At 60.8% G+C, this 13,036-nt stretch overlaps 1 protein-coding gene across 1 annotated transcript; it reads left to right on the top strand.

The window, feature by feature from the left end:
• Positions 1-2,375: 2,375 nt before the first annotated feature.
• Positions 2,376-12,782, top strand: U2AF1 (U2 small nuclear RNA auxiliary factor 1; the record flags this gene model as incomplete). Its single annotated transcript, XM_084231086.1, has 8 exons — positions 2,376-2,419; positions 5,194-5,281; positions 8,598-8,664; positions 11,279-11,328; positions 11,440-11,538; positions 11,822-11,955; positions 12,039-12,131; positions 12,547-12,782. 8 exons carry the CDS (start codon positions 2,376-2,378, stop codon positions 12,686-12,688), a joined length of 717 nt encoding a protein of 238 aa, XP_084087212.1. The 3' UTR covers positions 12,689-12,782.
• Between the last annotated feature and the right edge of the window lie 254 nt (positions 12,783-13,036).

The raw sequence follows: 13,036 nt of genomic DNA, 5'->3' as shown, positions 1-13,036 counted from the left end.
AGGGTGGAGGCCGCCCACGGCAAGAAGCAGACCCTCAGCACACACCCAGCACGTCGCTCTGCGGGCACCCGGTCCTGGACTTCAGCCTCCAGAACGGAGATACAGATTTCGCTCGTTTCAGCATTTTGTCACCGCGGCACAAGTGAACTCAGACAGAAATTGCAACGCTGACATCTACAGACTGATTTCTTTAATGGAGCCAGGAAACCGCCTCCGAGCTGGCCCCAAGCCTTGGTCCTCGGGAGCCCAGGGGCAGACCGCTGTGCGGGCACCCGGGGTCAGGAGGACTCGCGGCCTGAGCAGAGCCAGCAGCCACGGCCGTCACAGAGCGGGGGCTCCGTGGAAAGGGGAGGCTCCCTGTCCCGCGCCCTACCTACGGAAAGGGGTGCTGAGGGGCCAGGGGGGCTGGAGCATGCGGGGGGGGGGCCCTGAAGAGACTCAGGAGGAGCCGGGGCAGCAGAGATGGGGAGGGAAGGAGGGGCTCTTGCTTCTAGGTCTTGAACTCGCACCAGGGACCTGGGGCGTGGTGGGAGTGCGTGGGGAGGACACTCGGGCCAAGTGACACGCGGAGCGCAGAGCGGCTGACAGCAGCAGCCCTGATCGCCCCGTGTGGCCTGACCTCGCCTTTCCTCCAGGACGCCTGCGGCGGCCGCCCGGGCAGCTGGAGCTTGTCAGGGTAGGTCGTTCTTTCCTTAACCACTCGCCTCCCCTTCCTCCTTTCCCCTGTAAAACCTCCTGACTTTGTCCCTCCCTGGGGCACATTTTAGGTTTCTCCTGATTCTGTATGCCCCTAATTGCAATTTTTTGAACCCAAACATGCGTTGCCTTTTGAATTGCCTGCTGGATCTTCAGGTGACACCACTCAGCAGTGGATGCTGCTGGAACCGCTGCCTAGAAGAGGGGAAGCAGCTGTGGAACTGGTGCAGGAAACGCTGGGAGAGCCCCGAGGTGCAGGCCCGGCAAAGCCCACGGGGCCAGCAATGGATCGTTGGTTCTGGTGAGCGTGCAGAAAGGAGGCAGCCGCAGAGAAACCCCCACCTTCTGAATAAGAATAATTCTTAAGGGCCTCCCTGGTGGCACAAGGGGTTAAGGACAGCGCTATGAAGCTACCTGCAGCCTCTGCAACCCGAGTTCCATGCCCAGGCAGGTTGCTACCCACAGGGAGCAGCAGACCTCTCCTGTCTCGTCCTCTGCTCCCCTCAGCAGTGTGTTTCAGTCAGTCTGCCTGTTCTGCTCCCCGCTCTGTCTCTGGGGAGTCCTCTCACCCCCCACATCTCTGGCCTGTGCCCCAGCTCTTGTGTGCATAAATAAATCTTTAAAAAAAAAAAGAATAATTCTTAGTAAGAATAAGCCTTGTTTAAAAAGAAGCAACAGGGGCCTCCCTGGTGGCACAAGGGGTGAAGACACAACCTATGAGGCTTACTGCAGCCTCTGCAGCAAGAGTTCAATCCCCCGCCACGGAACTACCCAGGTGGCACAGCAGGCCTCTCCGGTCTCCCGCTGCTCCCCTCAGCAGTGTGTTCCAGTCAGTCTGCCTGTTCTGTTCCGGGCTCTGTCTCTGGTGGATCTCTCACCCCCCGCATCTCTGGCCTGCACCCCAGCTCTTGTTTGCATAAATCTTTTTTAAAAAACAAAAAAAGCAAAAAGCCACAGGTCCAAGATGGAACTGCTCGCGGCAACCCAGCCCCCCCGACCCCGGCCTTGGTAGCGTCTCCTCGGCCCCTCAAGGTCAAGCCCAGAAGCAGAGCCCTCGGAGCTCGCCGACCCCCCACCCCGGCGCGGGGAGCACGACGGGGACCCCTCGGCGGCGCAGGGGCCGTGCGCCCGAGCAGCCGGGCACCCACTCCCGGGAGAGCCCGGAGGCCGCCCGCAGCTTGACCTGGGCCCGGCGCCCAGAGCAGGGGCCCTGGGGGAGCGGCCGGGGCTCCCCGCCCGGAAGGACCCCCGCTCCGCGGCCGCCGGCTCCGCGGGCTCCGCCTCCCTCGCCGCCCGGGCTGCGCCCCCGCACGCCCCCCGCGGGGCCCGCGGAGCGTTTCTGCGGGCGCCCCGGGCGGGTCCCCCGCAGGCCGCGGCGGCAGCCCGGCAGGCCCGGGGGCCCGGGGCGCCCCACGCAGACGGGGCCCGCGGGCCGCCGCGCAGGGGCCGGGGCGCGGGAGGCCGGCAGGGGGCGCCGGCGGGCGGCGCGCGGGCGCGAGGGGGGAAGCCCCGCCCCCGCGCAGGCAGCGCCGCGCCCGATTGGGCCGCCGCGGCGCGCGGCGGGGCGGGGCGGGGCGGGGCGGGGCGGGGCGGGCGGCGTCGCGTCCGGGTGACGTCTCCCGCGGGCGTCGGGCTGGGTCGGCGGCGTCGGCGGCAGGGTCGGCGGCGGCGGGTGGGAAATGGCGGAGTACTTGGCCTCCATCTTCGGCACCGAGAAAGACAAGTGAGTGGCGCGGGCCGCCGGGCCCCGGGCGGGGGCGCGGGGCCGGGGGGCGCGGGGGCCGGCGGCGGCGGCGGCGCGGCGGCGGGGGGAGGGGCGGCGGCCTTCCGGCCTGGCGCCCTCGGGGACCGCGCCGCCGCGTGGGGCGCCGGGCGGGCGGGCGGGCGGGCGGCCCCTCCCCCACCCCCCCGCGCGGCCCCCCGGCCCCGCCCGGCCTCCCCCGGCCCCGCCCGGCCTCCCCGCCCGGCCTCCCGCTCTCCCGCGCGGCCCGCGCCGCCCGGAGTTGCGCCCAAGTTGTCGGCGGCCCCGGCCCCGCCCGAGCCCTCGGCGGCGAGGCGGGCGGGCGGCCGGGCGGCCGCGCGGGCCGGGCCGGGGCTGCGCCCCCCAGCGAGCCGGCGGCGCTCGGGGCGGCGCTCGGGCCTCCTGAGGCGACGGGGAGGGGAGGGGCTCGCGGACGCCGCGTGCGCCGGCCGCCCGGCCAGACCGAGGCTTCCAGGACACTTGAGGATGAAACCCCGCCGTTGGGGAAGAGGGTTTTTTGTCTTCTTAAAGGTTGCGTGCCCCCCAACCTTCTGTTAGGTTACAGGTGCCCCCCAAATTGCCACTTCGCCACCTTGGCAGGTATTAAATTCCGGCACTCGAACCGACCTCAGGCGTTTTGAAGGATGGCTTAGTTTGAAAAACCTGAAGACTCAGCGTCCGCCTGAGGCGTTGGGGTCCTCAGGCGCCCTCTGGGGAGGCGCCGGGCTGTGTGAACAGCTTTGCACCCCAGCCCCTACGCTGTCAGAGGTGATGTTTTAACGCCGCTCTTCTAAACACTGTTTAAATTGTTTTCCAGGATGCAGCCTGTCTTGCAAAATGTCTTCTTTCATACACGATAGACTCTTCTGTGTTGCCGGGATAGGGGGTTACACTCTTTTCTAGAAAAACAAGACAGAATCATCAGTCAGGATTCCTCCAGAAGCATTTATTGGGGGTGAACACTCAGCCAGCTTTGGGGTCTCAGGATGGATAAAATTTGGATCATATTTCCAAGGAACTCCAGGAGGGAAGGGGAATACATGTCAAGTAAAAGAGGAGTAAAGGAAATGGATTAAAACTTACATACTTTGGAAGAGGTACACACCCTCCGTGCCCTGACTTCCCGGTAGTGGCCGCTTGGGTTTGAAACTTGCCTTTAAATACATACTGTTGACGATACTGTACCATCTCTGGGGATGGATGGTCGGCCCCGCCCCTTCTGCGCCCCTCGGGCCACTCCGTCTTACACCGCCTGCACCCGGGCTGCTGCTTTCTTGCTCCTGGGAAAGGCTGTATCAGGTAGTTTCTTCACTCCCCACATCTCGTGCTACCTCAGAAGTTTGTTCAGTGGCATTTTATATTCCTACAGTAAATGAACACGTTCCATCGCGGTCAGGGTCCGGGTCACAAGTGGCTATGTCGGTTACTCCTCCTCACTGCGGGGAGACCCAGGGGGTCCGTTTCCGGGAAGCAGAATCAACTGAAACACGAAGCCCTTTTTCTGCCCTTTTTCTTTTAATCCAAAATAACATGTAGGCCTCTACCAGTTAAAGTAATTAGCTGACTGTGAATTTGAAGTTGAGGACATTCTCTAAATCTAAACAGGGTTGACCTTTCTGAAGTACCTTCTCTGAGCTAATAAATCACAACATTCTCTCTGTCTTTTCATTTTGTTGCAGTAGTGTAGTGGGCATGTCACCAGATTTATTGCTAGGAAAGTTGTGACTGATGTACAGAATTCTAGCTGGGCATCATGGAATGAAAGTCATCTAAGGTTGCAAATATACATAGTGGCCATTTCCCTTGCCTGGTAAGTTCAGCCTTTCCCACTCATGCTGCCCAGGGGTAAGTGAACAGCTAGTCAGTCTTCACGCTCCATTGGGTTTCTCTGAGGCCTTCATTTTAATCCACTGCCTAAACAAACGGGTGCTCCGTTGAATTTACAGGACATCCCTGCCCCTTTTGCCTGTCTGCGAGCGGTCGCCAGTGAGCGCCGCGCCCTGCCTGCCCACTAGCTTGGACTCCATCTGGCGCCACAGCATCTGCGGTGCTGGGGAGGGCTTTGTGACAGGGACAGAGGGTGGCCTGGAGAGGCCACAGAGGAACTACAGGCACATTGAGTTGCCTAAAACTTTTCAGTGTGTTGAAACGAAAATTATTTGCTTCGGATCTGTTTCTGGAAATTTCCTACTGGTCCAGTGTCTCGGCTAAGAGAACTGGACTTTGTTTTCTGTTTATTTGAATAATGATTGCATTTAATGAGCACACAGACCTTATATCCAGTTCTTGAGCCATGCCAGGTTGGCTTTTTCCATGTTTTGCTTGTGCCTTCTGAGACCCAGAGAGGCGTGGGTGACATGCCGCATCCAGGCAGCTCTCAGCAGAGTCGGGGTCTGGAGCCACCTTCCTCCCTGCGGGTGTCCCCGAGAGTTTCATCACGGCAGAGTGGAGAGCGGATATGTGGGCGTTCACTTTAGTTTTAGTTTAACATTCACTTAGCGGGCGAGAGCCGAGGAGATACATAAAAGTGGAGGTGATTTTAATGGAGCGGCAGCCTTTGAAAGTGCCCGAGCTTGTGCCAGCAGTTGGAGCGCAGCAGCCCCTTAAAGATGGGAAGAGGGGTGCCTCTCCCACTAAGACCTGCCTCTGCTCTCGTGATGTGAAGAGAGGTCGTTTGAGAGCACGTGTCACGTGGGGGCTGTGTTTCCAGCTGACTTCTTCCCAGCAAAATAATCGGCTCTTCTTTTCCCTTACAGAGTCAACTGTTCATTTTATTTCAAAATTGGAGCGTGTCGTCATGGAGACAGGTGCTCTCGGTTGCACAATAAACCGACCTTTAGCCAGGTTTGTTTGTTTTTTCTTTTAATTTTCTCTGTTTTCATGTAAACTGTCAAAACTCCATGTATTTTACAGAATAAGCAGGTCATTTTTTTTTTATTATTATTTTTCATTTGTGTCCATAAGTGTGTGCTTTTGTGTAGATAGGAGGGAGCAGGCAAGCTACCCCGGGGGCGGTGTGAGCGTCACTGCTCCTGTCATGAGACACTGCTCACCTTCAAGCTTGTAGGCCCGCTGTTGGCCATGGCCAGGCAGAGCAGTCCTTTCCCCCCCCCCCCAGGCCCCAGGAGGGGCCATGGGGCCTCTGCCCGCACGCGCACACACACAAACACCCACACACACTCATGCAGTGGAAGTGCTCAGTCCCCTTGCAGAGATGCCAGTGGCTGTCGCAGACCTGCGTTCCCGGGGTCAGGCCTCTTAGAGCCCTGTGGAGGAAGCAGCAGTTCCATTATGTCACAGCAGCAAAAAATAAGGCGCAAGAAATTGTGGGTCAGGGGCTGCCCCCTCCCGCAGTCAGTGCTAGATGGGCGGGAGAAGGCGCCTGGTGCCGGGGCAGAGTCCCGCTGCGCCTGTCAGGGCCTTGGAGCCTGAAAAGCCTGGGCCGAGTCTCCGCGCGCTGAGCGTCACTCTCCCTCCTTGGCTGCAGCAGGCCTAGGGCGCCTCTGGCCTCTCTGGGCTGAGCCCCTGGCGCTGCTGGCGCTGCTGGGGCCTGCAGCTTTCTGGTGATGCTGCTTAAACTTCAGGCAGAGGAGACGTGTGTGTTTTCCTGTAAGTAGGAAAACTGGCCATGGGGCCGGAGCCCTTGTGCCTTCTCCCCACCCCCAGGAGTGCAGCTCCGAAGGGGCGCGTGACGGGTGTCCCCCCACGCACGGCACTCCTGTGGTAGCTGGTAGAACGCGAATGTCTTTGAACGTGTCTCTCTTAAATTTTAGATTGCCAGAGAACTTGCTTTAAAGTCTTTTTTTGAAATTGACTTTTAACATTCTGATTTATGAACTAAAGCTCCCCCACTCGGCCCATGGCCATAGACTGGCCAGCTGACCCACCGTCCCAGGTGGGGGTCCTTGGGGGGGTTACTGATATCGGGCTGAGAGAGAGAACTTGTCCCCCAAGTTAGTTTTCTTTCCACTTCCCAGAAATGCTCAGTTCATTTTTCCTGAGTCACTGATTCCCTCCTGAGGTGCTGTGGCGTCAGGTTGAGCACTGTGGGCCGAGCGCATGGCTTCCATGAAGTTTGGGGGTCGGATACATGCATTGATTTACCTGCCTTGTTTTGATTTGCTGCCTGGGTTGGTTTCCAGCCACCTCAGCGCCCCCGACTTCGGTGGGACCGCAGCATTCCCTTGGTCAGTGACTCACTCATCCTCGCTGTCGGATCAGCCGGCAGATGCCGCCAGCGGGTTTCCCGCCGTGTGGCTGTGAGCGGAGCTTCTGAGAGTTGTCGCGCTCCACTGCTCCCCAGAAAACTGAGTCAGGTTGACTTTGGGAAACATCTGAACCCCCCCAGGCTTTGTAAGTTTGGCTCGGCACAGGCCTCGCTTGCCTGGGGGATGCCTGCTCCCGTGCCCAGTGGGCCTTGGCCTGGGGAGCTGGCACCGCTACTCCCCCGCAGCGTGCTGGGAGCCGGCGGGTTGGAGAAACACAAAACTGCTGTGGAGACACGTCTTAGTCAGACTAAACGTTGACTTTTTTCTAAATCTTGTGGTTTATTGGTTCTGCTGGTAAATCTGGCGTATTTCAATTTGGGTTTCTTTTAAAGCTGCTTACAGTGATGTGGACGTTAAGATTCATGTGATGTATTAGCTACTAACTTAAACATGGTTTGTTTTTTCAGACAACTTGATTTTAAGAAGAACGGTACAATGTAAGGTTTCAAGTCTGCCTGATCCAGTTTAAAGCACAAGGGCTAAAAGGATTTTTTTTTTCCCTTAAAAGAAGGATCGGAAAGAGCAAATGTTTTAAGCTATTGTATTATGTAAACAGAGACCCACCAAGAACGTGTAAACACGGTGGTCAGGCCCCGGCCGTGGGAAACCCGCTGGGCACGCCCACGTCCTGCAGACCAGCGAGCCGGAGAGCTGCGTAGAGTTGACACGCATTTGGCTTCTTAAAAGTGACGCTGCCCGGGGCGGGTGTGAGGAGGCCCAATCTCCCCGAGTCAGGTCTGCTGAGCGCGGACAGGGTTGGCGTTCTCTCCTGGCGTCACAGCGCTCGAGCGACACGGGGTTCGCAGAGTAGCCTTCATTCCTTCTTGGTTGCTGGCTGACTTGACCTAAGTCCCTGCTCAGACTCTGTTTTCATAATATGATGGTTTGGGTGTGCTCTTCACGGACAAGCGTCTGCTTGCGGGGAGCGAGCGAGTGAGCGTTTAGCCATTGCAGACAAGTTGTCTCTTTGCAATTGTCTAATATATGCACAGCAGCCAGTAGAATTCCCCTTTTTATTTTTTTTTCCCCGCAGACCATCTTGATTCAAAACATCTATCGTAACCCCCAAAACAGTGCACAGACGGCTGACGGCTCACACTGTAAGTCCCACAGTTGGAGGAATTTTTTTAAAACAATGGTGTTAAAGAGCCCGCTCTTAATTGAGACAAACCACGTTGGCTTCTGAGCTGCTGACATAGAGCTGTTGCAAACAGGACAAGGTGACGGAGGTCCTTGGTCGCGCAGCCAGAGCTTGATACGTGCGCGGGGTCGGGAGGCTGTCCCGGCAGAGGCCACCACGGGCCTCCCCTTGGCTGCCCTTTGCCGCCCGGGAGTCCGTGCGTGGCGCTTGGTGGAGGCCGTCAGCCGATCACTGGTGTTCACAGTGACCGAACCCCGGGCACTTACTAAGTTCTTCCTGCGCAATTAAGAGTCTTAGGAATGATTAGGAAGCAACAAGGTAAGTCGCCCAGGAAGTGTGGGTTTATTTCACCTTCATGATTTTTCCTCTGGGAAGCAGAGATCTCATGACGTGCAACGATCGCGCTCCTCGTGCCGCGTCGCCCCGCCCTGGCGGCGCTTGGCCTGCCTTAAAAGCTGGCGCGGCCGAGGGGCCTCGTCCGGGGCTTGCGGGCACCCGGTGCTCTGGCCGGGAAGGCGCATGCCTGCCGCCCGAGGAGGAGCGCGATGTTGGCACACCATGGGATCTCTCTTGCCTCGCAGTGGTAGGGCGTCACGAGGCGGCCGTCACCGAGGCCGCACCGCAGCCTCCAGAGAAAATAACTTGCTCTTTTTTCAGCGCTGAGTCTCCACCGAAGCGATCTTCACAGGAAACGGCTAAGTGTTTACCTTTCATTTTCCGTAATATAAAGTTGTTGCGTTTTGTATTTCAGACCATTGCCCTCTTGAACATTTACCGTAACCCTCAAAACTCTTCCCAGTCTGCTGACGGTTTGCGCTGTAAGTTCCTCCAAGTCCCCTCCCCGGCTCCCTGGGCTTGCGCGTCAGAGCCCAGTGTCGGCTCCACCGGGTCTGCCGCTCAGTGTCACGGCCGCCCTCGGGGTGTCCAGAGCTCTCGCCCCGCCCCCATGAGGCCTCCGCTGAGGTGGGAGCTCCTGCCACTCGCTGGAGGAGACCAGACAGGAAAGGCGCCGGGCCCGGGGGGCTGCTGCCGCGCTCCCTCCCTCCCTCTGGCCGTCACCCAGGGGAGAAGACGCTGGAATTACAAGTCCCCTTAGAGTCCTCCCCGGGAGAGCGCAGCAGCGAACGTTTGTCTCGCTTGCAGGAACGTTAAAGAACCAAATTGTTCTCAAATGATTTGACTTAAAATTTTGCTTATTATACATTTTCCCCCTTCAAACGCCATTGTTTTAGAAGCTTCCCCAAAGAGGGGCTTCCCGTTTGCATGGACCCCTGAGTTTTCCTCAACCCCCGGCCCTGTGCCAACTCAGTTTGCCAGAACCTTCCCACAAGGGTCTCCGGCTTCAGGCGCAGTCACTAGATTCGGAGAGTAAAGGGTGCCTTGGGGAGAAACGATGCAACCTGAGTGTTGATGGACGTGCCCCCGCCTTCCCTACTGGGAGACACCGGCTTGAGTCCCGCGCGCTGGTGCGCGGAGGCCCGTCCTGGAGCAGGGTGCATGCTGGTGTCGGGGGAGTGGAGGAAGGGCACCGGGCTCCTGTGACGTTCAGGCCTCCGCACCCCCGGGCACCCGCTGTGCGCTCCTGGAGGGGCGCGGCCGAGCCCTCGGGGCGGAGACTGACCCACACTGGGTGGTGGTCTCAGCTGGCTCCACCCCTGCTCCCCAGCAGGGAGGCTCGGGTTGCCCCCGCAGTGCACACTATCTGTGCCTGGCGGGGTGCGTCCTGCTGCCGTCCTGCTGCCGAGCTGACCTGCCCCTGCCGGAGCGCCTCCCTCAGCAGTGTAGCCCTGGGCCTGGTTTTGCTTTGTTTTATTGTTGTTTTTTTTTTTTAAGACTAAGACTGTTGGGTGGAGGGGGTGGTTCGCCTGGCGCTGGCAGGAGTGGAGGGGTAGGTGAGGAGCAACCAGCAGACGCCCTGCGGTTTCCGCCGGGTCGGCGCGGGGAGGGTCCGGGCCAGCCCCATGTCTCACCTGCACGTGCCCCAGAAGGGCCCGCTCTGCCGTGTGCGTGTTCCTGTTCCAGGGCCACCTTGTCCGACTAAGTGGGGTCCAGGTCTCGGCCTAGGAAGGGAGTCGATTTCACCTGTTAGCCTGAAATGCGGGCGTCGACCCTTCATGGTTACAGCCGGCCAGGTTACCAGTTTCTCCAAACGGTCGCTTTTTTGACATAATCCTCTCCCTGTGTAAATAACCTTTTTTACGCTTGGATCGAACAAATGCGGGCCCTAGCTTAAAAATGCTGGTGTCAGAAAACTTTCCTATTTTTCAAGTCGTGCTATTTAAAGTAATGTCAAGTCATTCCTTTCTTAGTTGGCCGGTTTTCTAATCTGCTGCTCAAGTCCTTTTGAGCGCCTCGGAATTTTTAAGCAGCGCGCGGGCGCTAGAGCACGTCCGCAGGCCACGGCGGCTGCGCGCGTCTGTCTGAGGCAGCGGACGGCAGCGGCCCCCGCACCGCGCTTTAACTCGGTCCTGCTGGCGCTCTGGGCGTGTGACTGTAGGGGGGGCGAGCTGGCCGCTGCCGTCCAGTCATTCGTAGGCCTTGGTTCTGAAGCGAACTGGCTTCCTGGGGTTTCCAAGGTAGCTAAAATGGAACAGCCCCACCCAGCATAAGTTAGCGCGTGACCCCGCGACCTCCGAATCCAGGTGGGGTCCGTGCCCCACCCCGGGCAGCACGGGGCCTGGGCGGACCCGGGCCAGGGTGCCTGTTGAGTTGTCAGGCCGTCGTGGCCCTCGCGGGCTTCCCCGCCCGCGGCCAGCTCTGTGACCCCGCAGCTTTAGGCTCGGGGGCTGGGGCCTGGCGGGAAGACCGGTAGGAAGGCGGGGGAGGCGAGCTTGCACGCGAGCCACCGCGGAGTGGACGCCAACCTCTGCGCAGGAGCCGCGGAGAAGCGTGCAGCTGGTGGAGAGACTTTCGAAATAAAAGGAGAATGCTTTCCTCAACAAAGCCTCGTAGCTCGCTCACCGAGGGCATCAGCACCCGGCCGTGCCGGCGGCCCGGGTGTTCACGGTCGTGTGGGTTTTAATCGCATCAGAAAGGATTTCCGAGCGCGCTGTGCGGCCGACACTGGGAAGGAAGCTAGTCAGGAACACACGCTCTCGCCACCCTGACTTCGGCTTGTCTGAGCCCGATGAGAAAGTCATTGAGACGCTCTGGCGTCTCTTAAATCCTAAAAGAAAATTTCCATTGACGCGAGAGTCGCCTTCCTGAGAACACGGCCCTGTGATGCAGATTAAAACTCGTCGTGATCTTACTGTTTTGGTAGCCAGGAGTGAGCCCGCCACGCGGGCACTTAAGGCTCGGCCACGCCGGAGCCTGCGCCGCCAGCCGTGCGGCCTCGCGTGCTGTGTGTCTTCTCTGGAGCGGAATGTGTGTGGCTTAGCAGTGGGGGCGCGGGGGCGCCGTGCTAACCCGCAAGGTGTCTGTCGCCCGCAGGCGCCGTGAGCGACGTGGAGATGCAGGAGCACTACGACGAGTTCTTCGAGGTGAGGGGGGCTGGCCCGCCTGTCGGGGGACTGAGCCGCGTCCGAGTGCCCCGAGTTGTGGTCACGGTCGCGCGCATCCCTTGCGCAAACCCTACATCTCTGTCCCGCCAGGAGGTCTTCACGGAGATGGAGGAGAAGTACGGCGAGGTGGAGGAGATGAACGTCTGTGACAACCTGGGGGACCACCTGGTGGGCAACGTGTACGTCAAGGTAGGCACCGCTGCCCGCCCCAGCGTGGGGCCGCCCTTGCTCTGAGGGTCGGCAGCACCCCGGGCCCGGGGAAAGCGGGGGCGCTGGGCCGTTCGTTTCTCGTCAGTAAAACTGCCCGCCCTGGCGCGCCTGTGCGCGTGCCCCTAGCCACGGCACTCGGAGGCCGGGCTGCTCTGCAGCCAGCGCAGCGGTGTCGGGGCGCGCCCCGGTGCAGGGGCCCCTGGGCCTTGAGCCGCCTCGCGCCCGTGAGGTCTGGGCAAGCACTTCCGTTTGCGCTTGGCAGTTTCGCCGCGAAGAAGACGCGGAAAAGGCTGTGATCGACCTGAACAACCGCTGGTTCAACGGGCAGCCGATCCACGCCGAGCTCTCCCCGGTCACAGACTTCCGGGAAGCCTGCTGCCGCCAGTACGAGATGGGGTAGGTGCCCGCTCGGCGGGGCCGCGGGGTCGGGGCCGCTGGGGAGCCGTGAGCCCCGGTCACAGCGTGTGCTTCCCCCGCAGCGAGTGCACGCGCGGCGGCTTCTGCAACTTCATGCACTTGAAGCCCATCTCGAGAGAGCTGCGGCGGGAGCTGTACGGGCGCCGGCGCAAGAAGTGAGTGCGGGGGGCAGAGGCCTTGTGCTCCTGGAGAGGCGGGTGCGGGGGGATTGAATCGAGGGCAGCTTGTTCCCTTAGGTGTCCCGCCCCTTCACCCGTGGGTTTCTTTGGGTCTCGTGGGTTGGTTGGTCTAGGGAGGCTCGTGTTGGAGGAGTGGCGGCGCCCGCGGGGCCGGGACAGCTGTGCCCGCGGGTGCGCACGACGGGGCGGACGGCAGACTGGCGGGGCGGGCGGCCCCCCTGGCCCCCTGGCTGGCGGGCCTGTCTGCCGCGGTCACGGCTCCCTGCCCCCGAGGTGGCCCGGCCGGGCGCCGCAGCCAGTTCGAGGTTCCCGCTCGCCTCTGAGGTCGGGGCGCTGCTGCCCCGGCTGCGGGCATCTGCTCGGCCTTCACCGCGGGTCTCTTCTCCTGCAGGCACCGGTCCCGGTCCCGGTCCCGGGAGAGGCGCTCTCGCTCTCGAGACCGCGGTCGTGGCGGCGGCGGCGGCGGTGGTGGCGGCGGCCGGGAGCGCGACAGGAGGCGGTCGCGGGATCGCGAGCGCTCGGGGCGGTTCTGAGCCTGCCGGTGCCCGGTGTCCGCGCGGGAGCGCCGCCCACTGACCAAACAAGTTCATAACGGGGGTTTTTTAAAAAACAACAAAAAAATACAAAGATGGGTTTCTGAATAAAATTTGTAGTGACGCAGGGTCCCTGGCGTGGCTGTTCCTGGGGGCGCGCGCGGCCCGGGAGCCTTGGGGCCGTTTCCAGTTCTCGGCCGGGACCCTTGTCTGCTGAGGCGGTGCCCGAGCAGGCACCTGGCGTGGGCGCTGCCAGGTCTCCCCCAGCCCCGCTCTGTGCTGTTTGGGGGCCGCCCCTCCCAGAGCCAGCCTGGTGCCACCGCCAGCAGGCCCTGTGGGGTTTCGGGC

Source organism: Talpa europaea (assembly GCF_964194135.1).
Source record: "Talpa europaea genome assembly, chromosome: 4".
Classification (NCBI taxonomy): Eukaryota; Metazoa; Chordata; class Mammalia; order Eulipotyphla; family Talpidae; genus Talpa; species Talpa europaea.
Note: the sequence above shows the minus strand (reverse complement) of the source record. Positions and strands in the feature narration are given on the sequence as shown.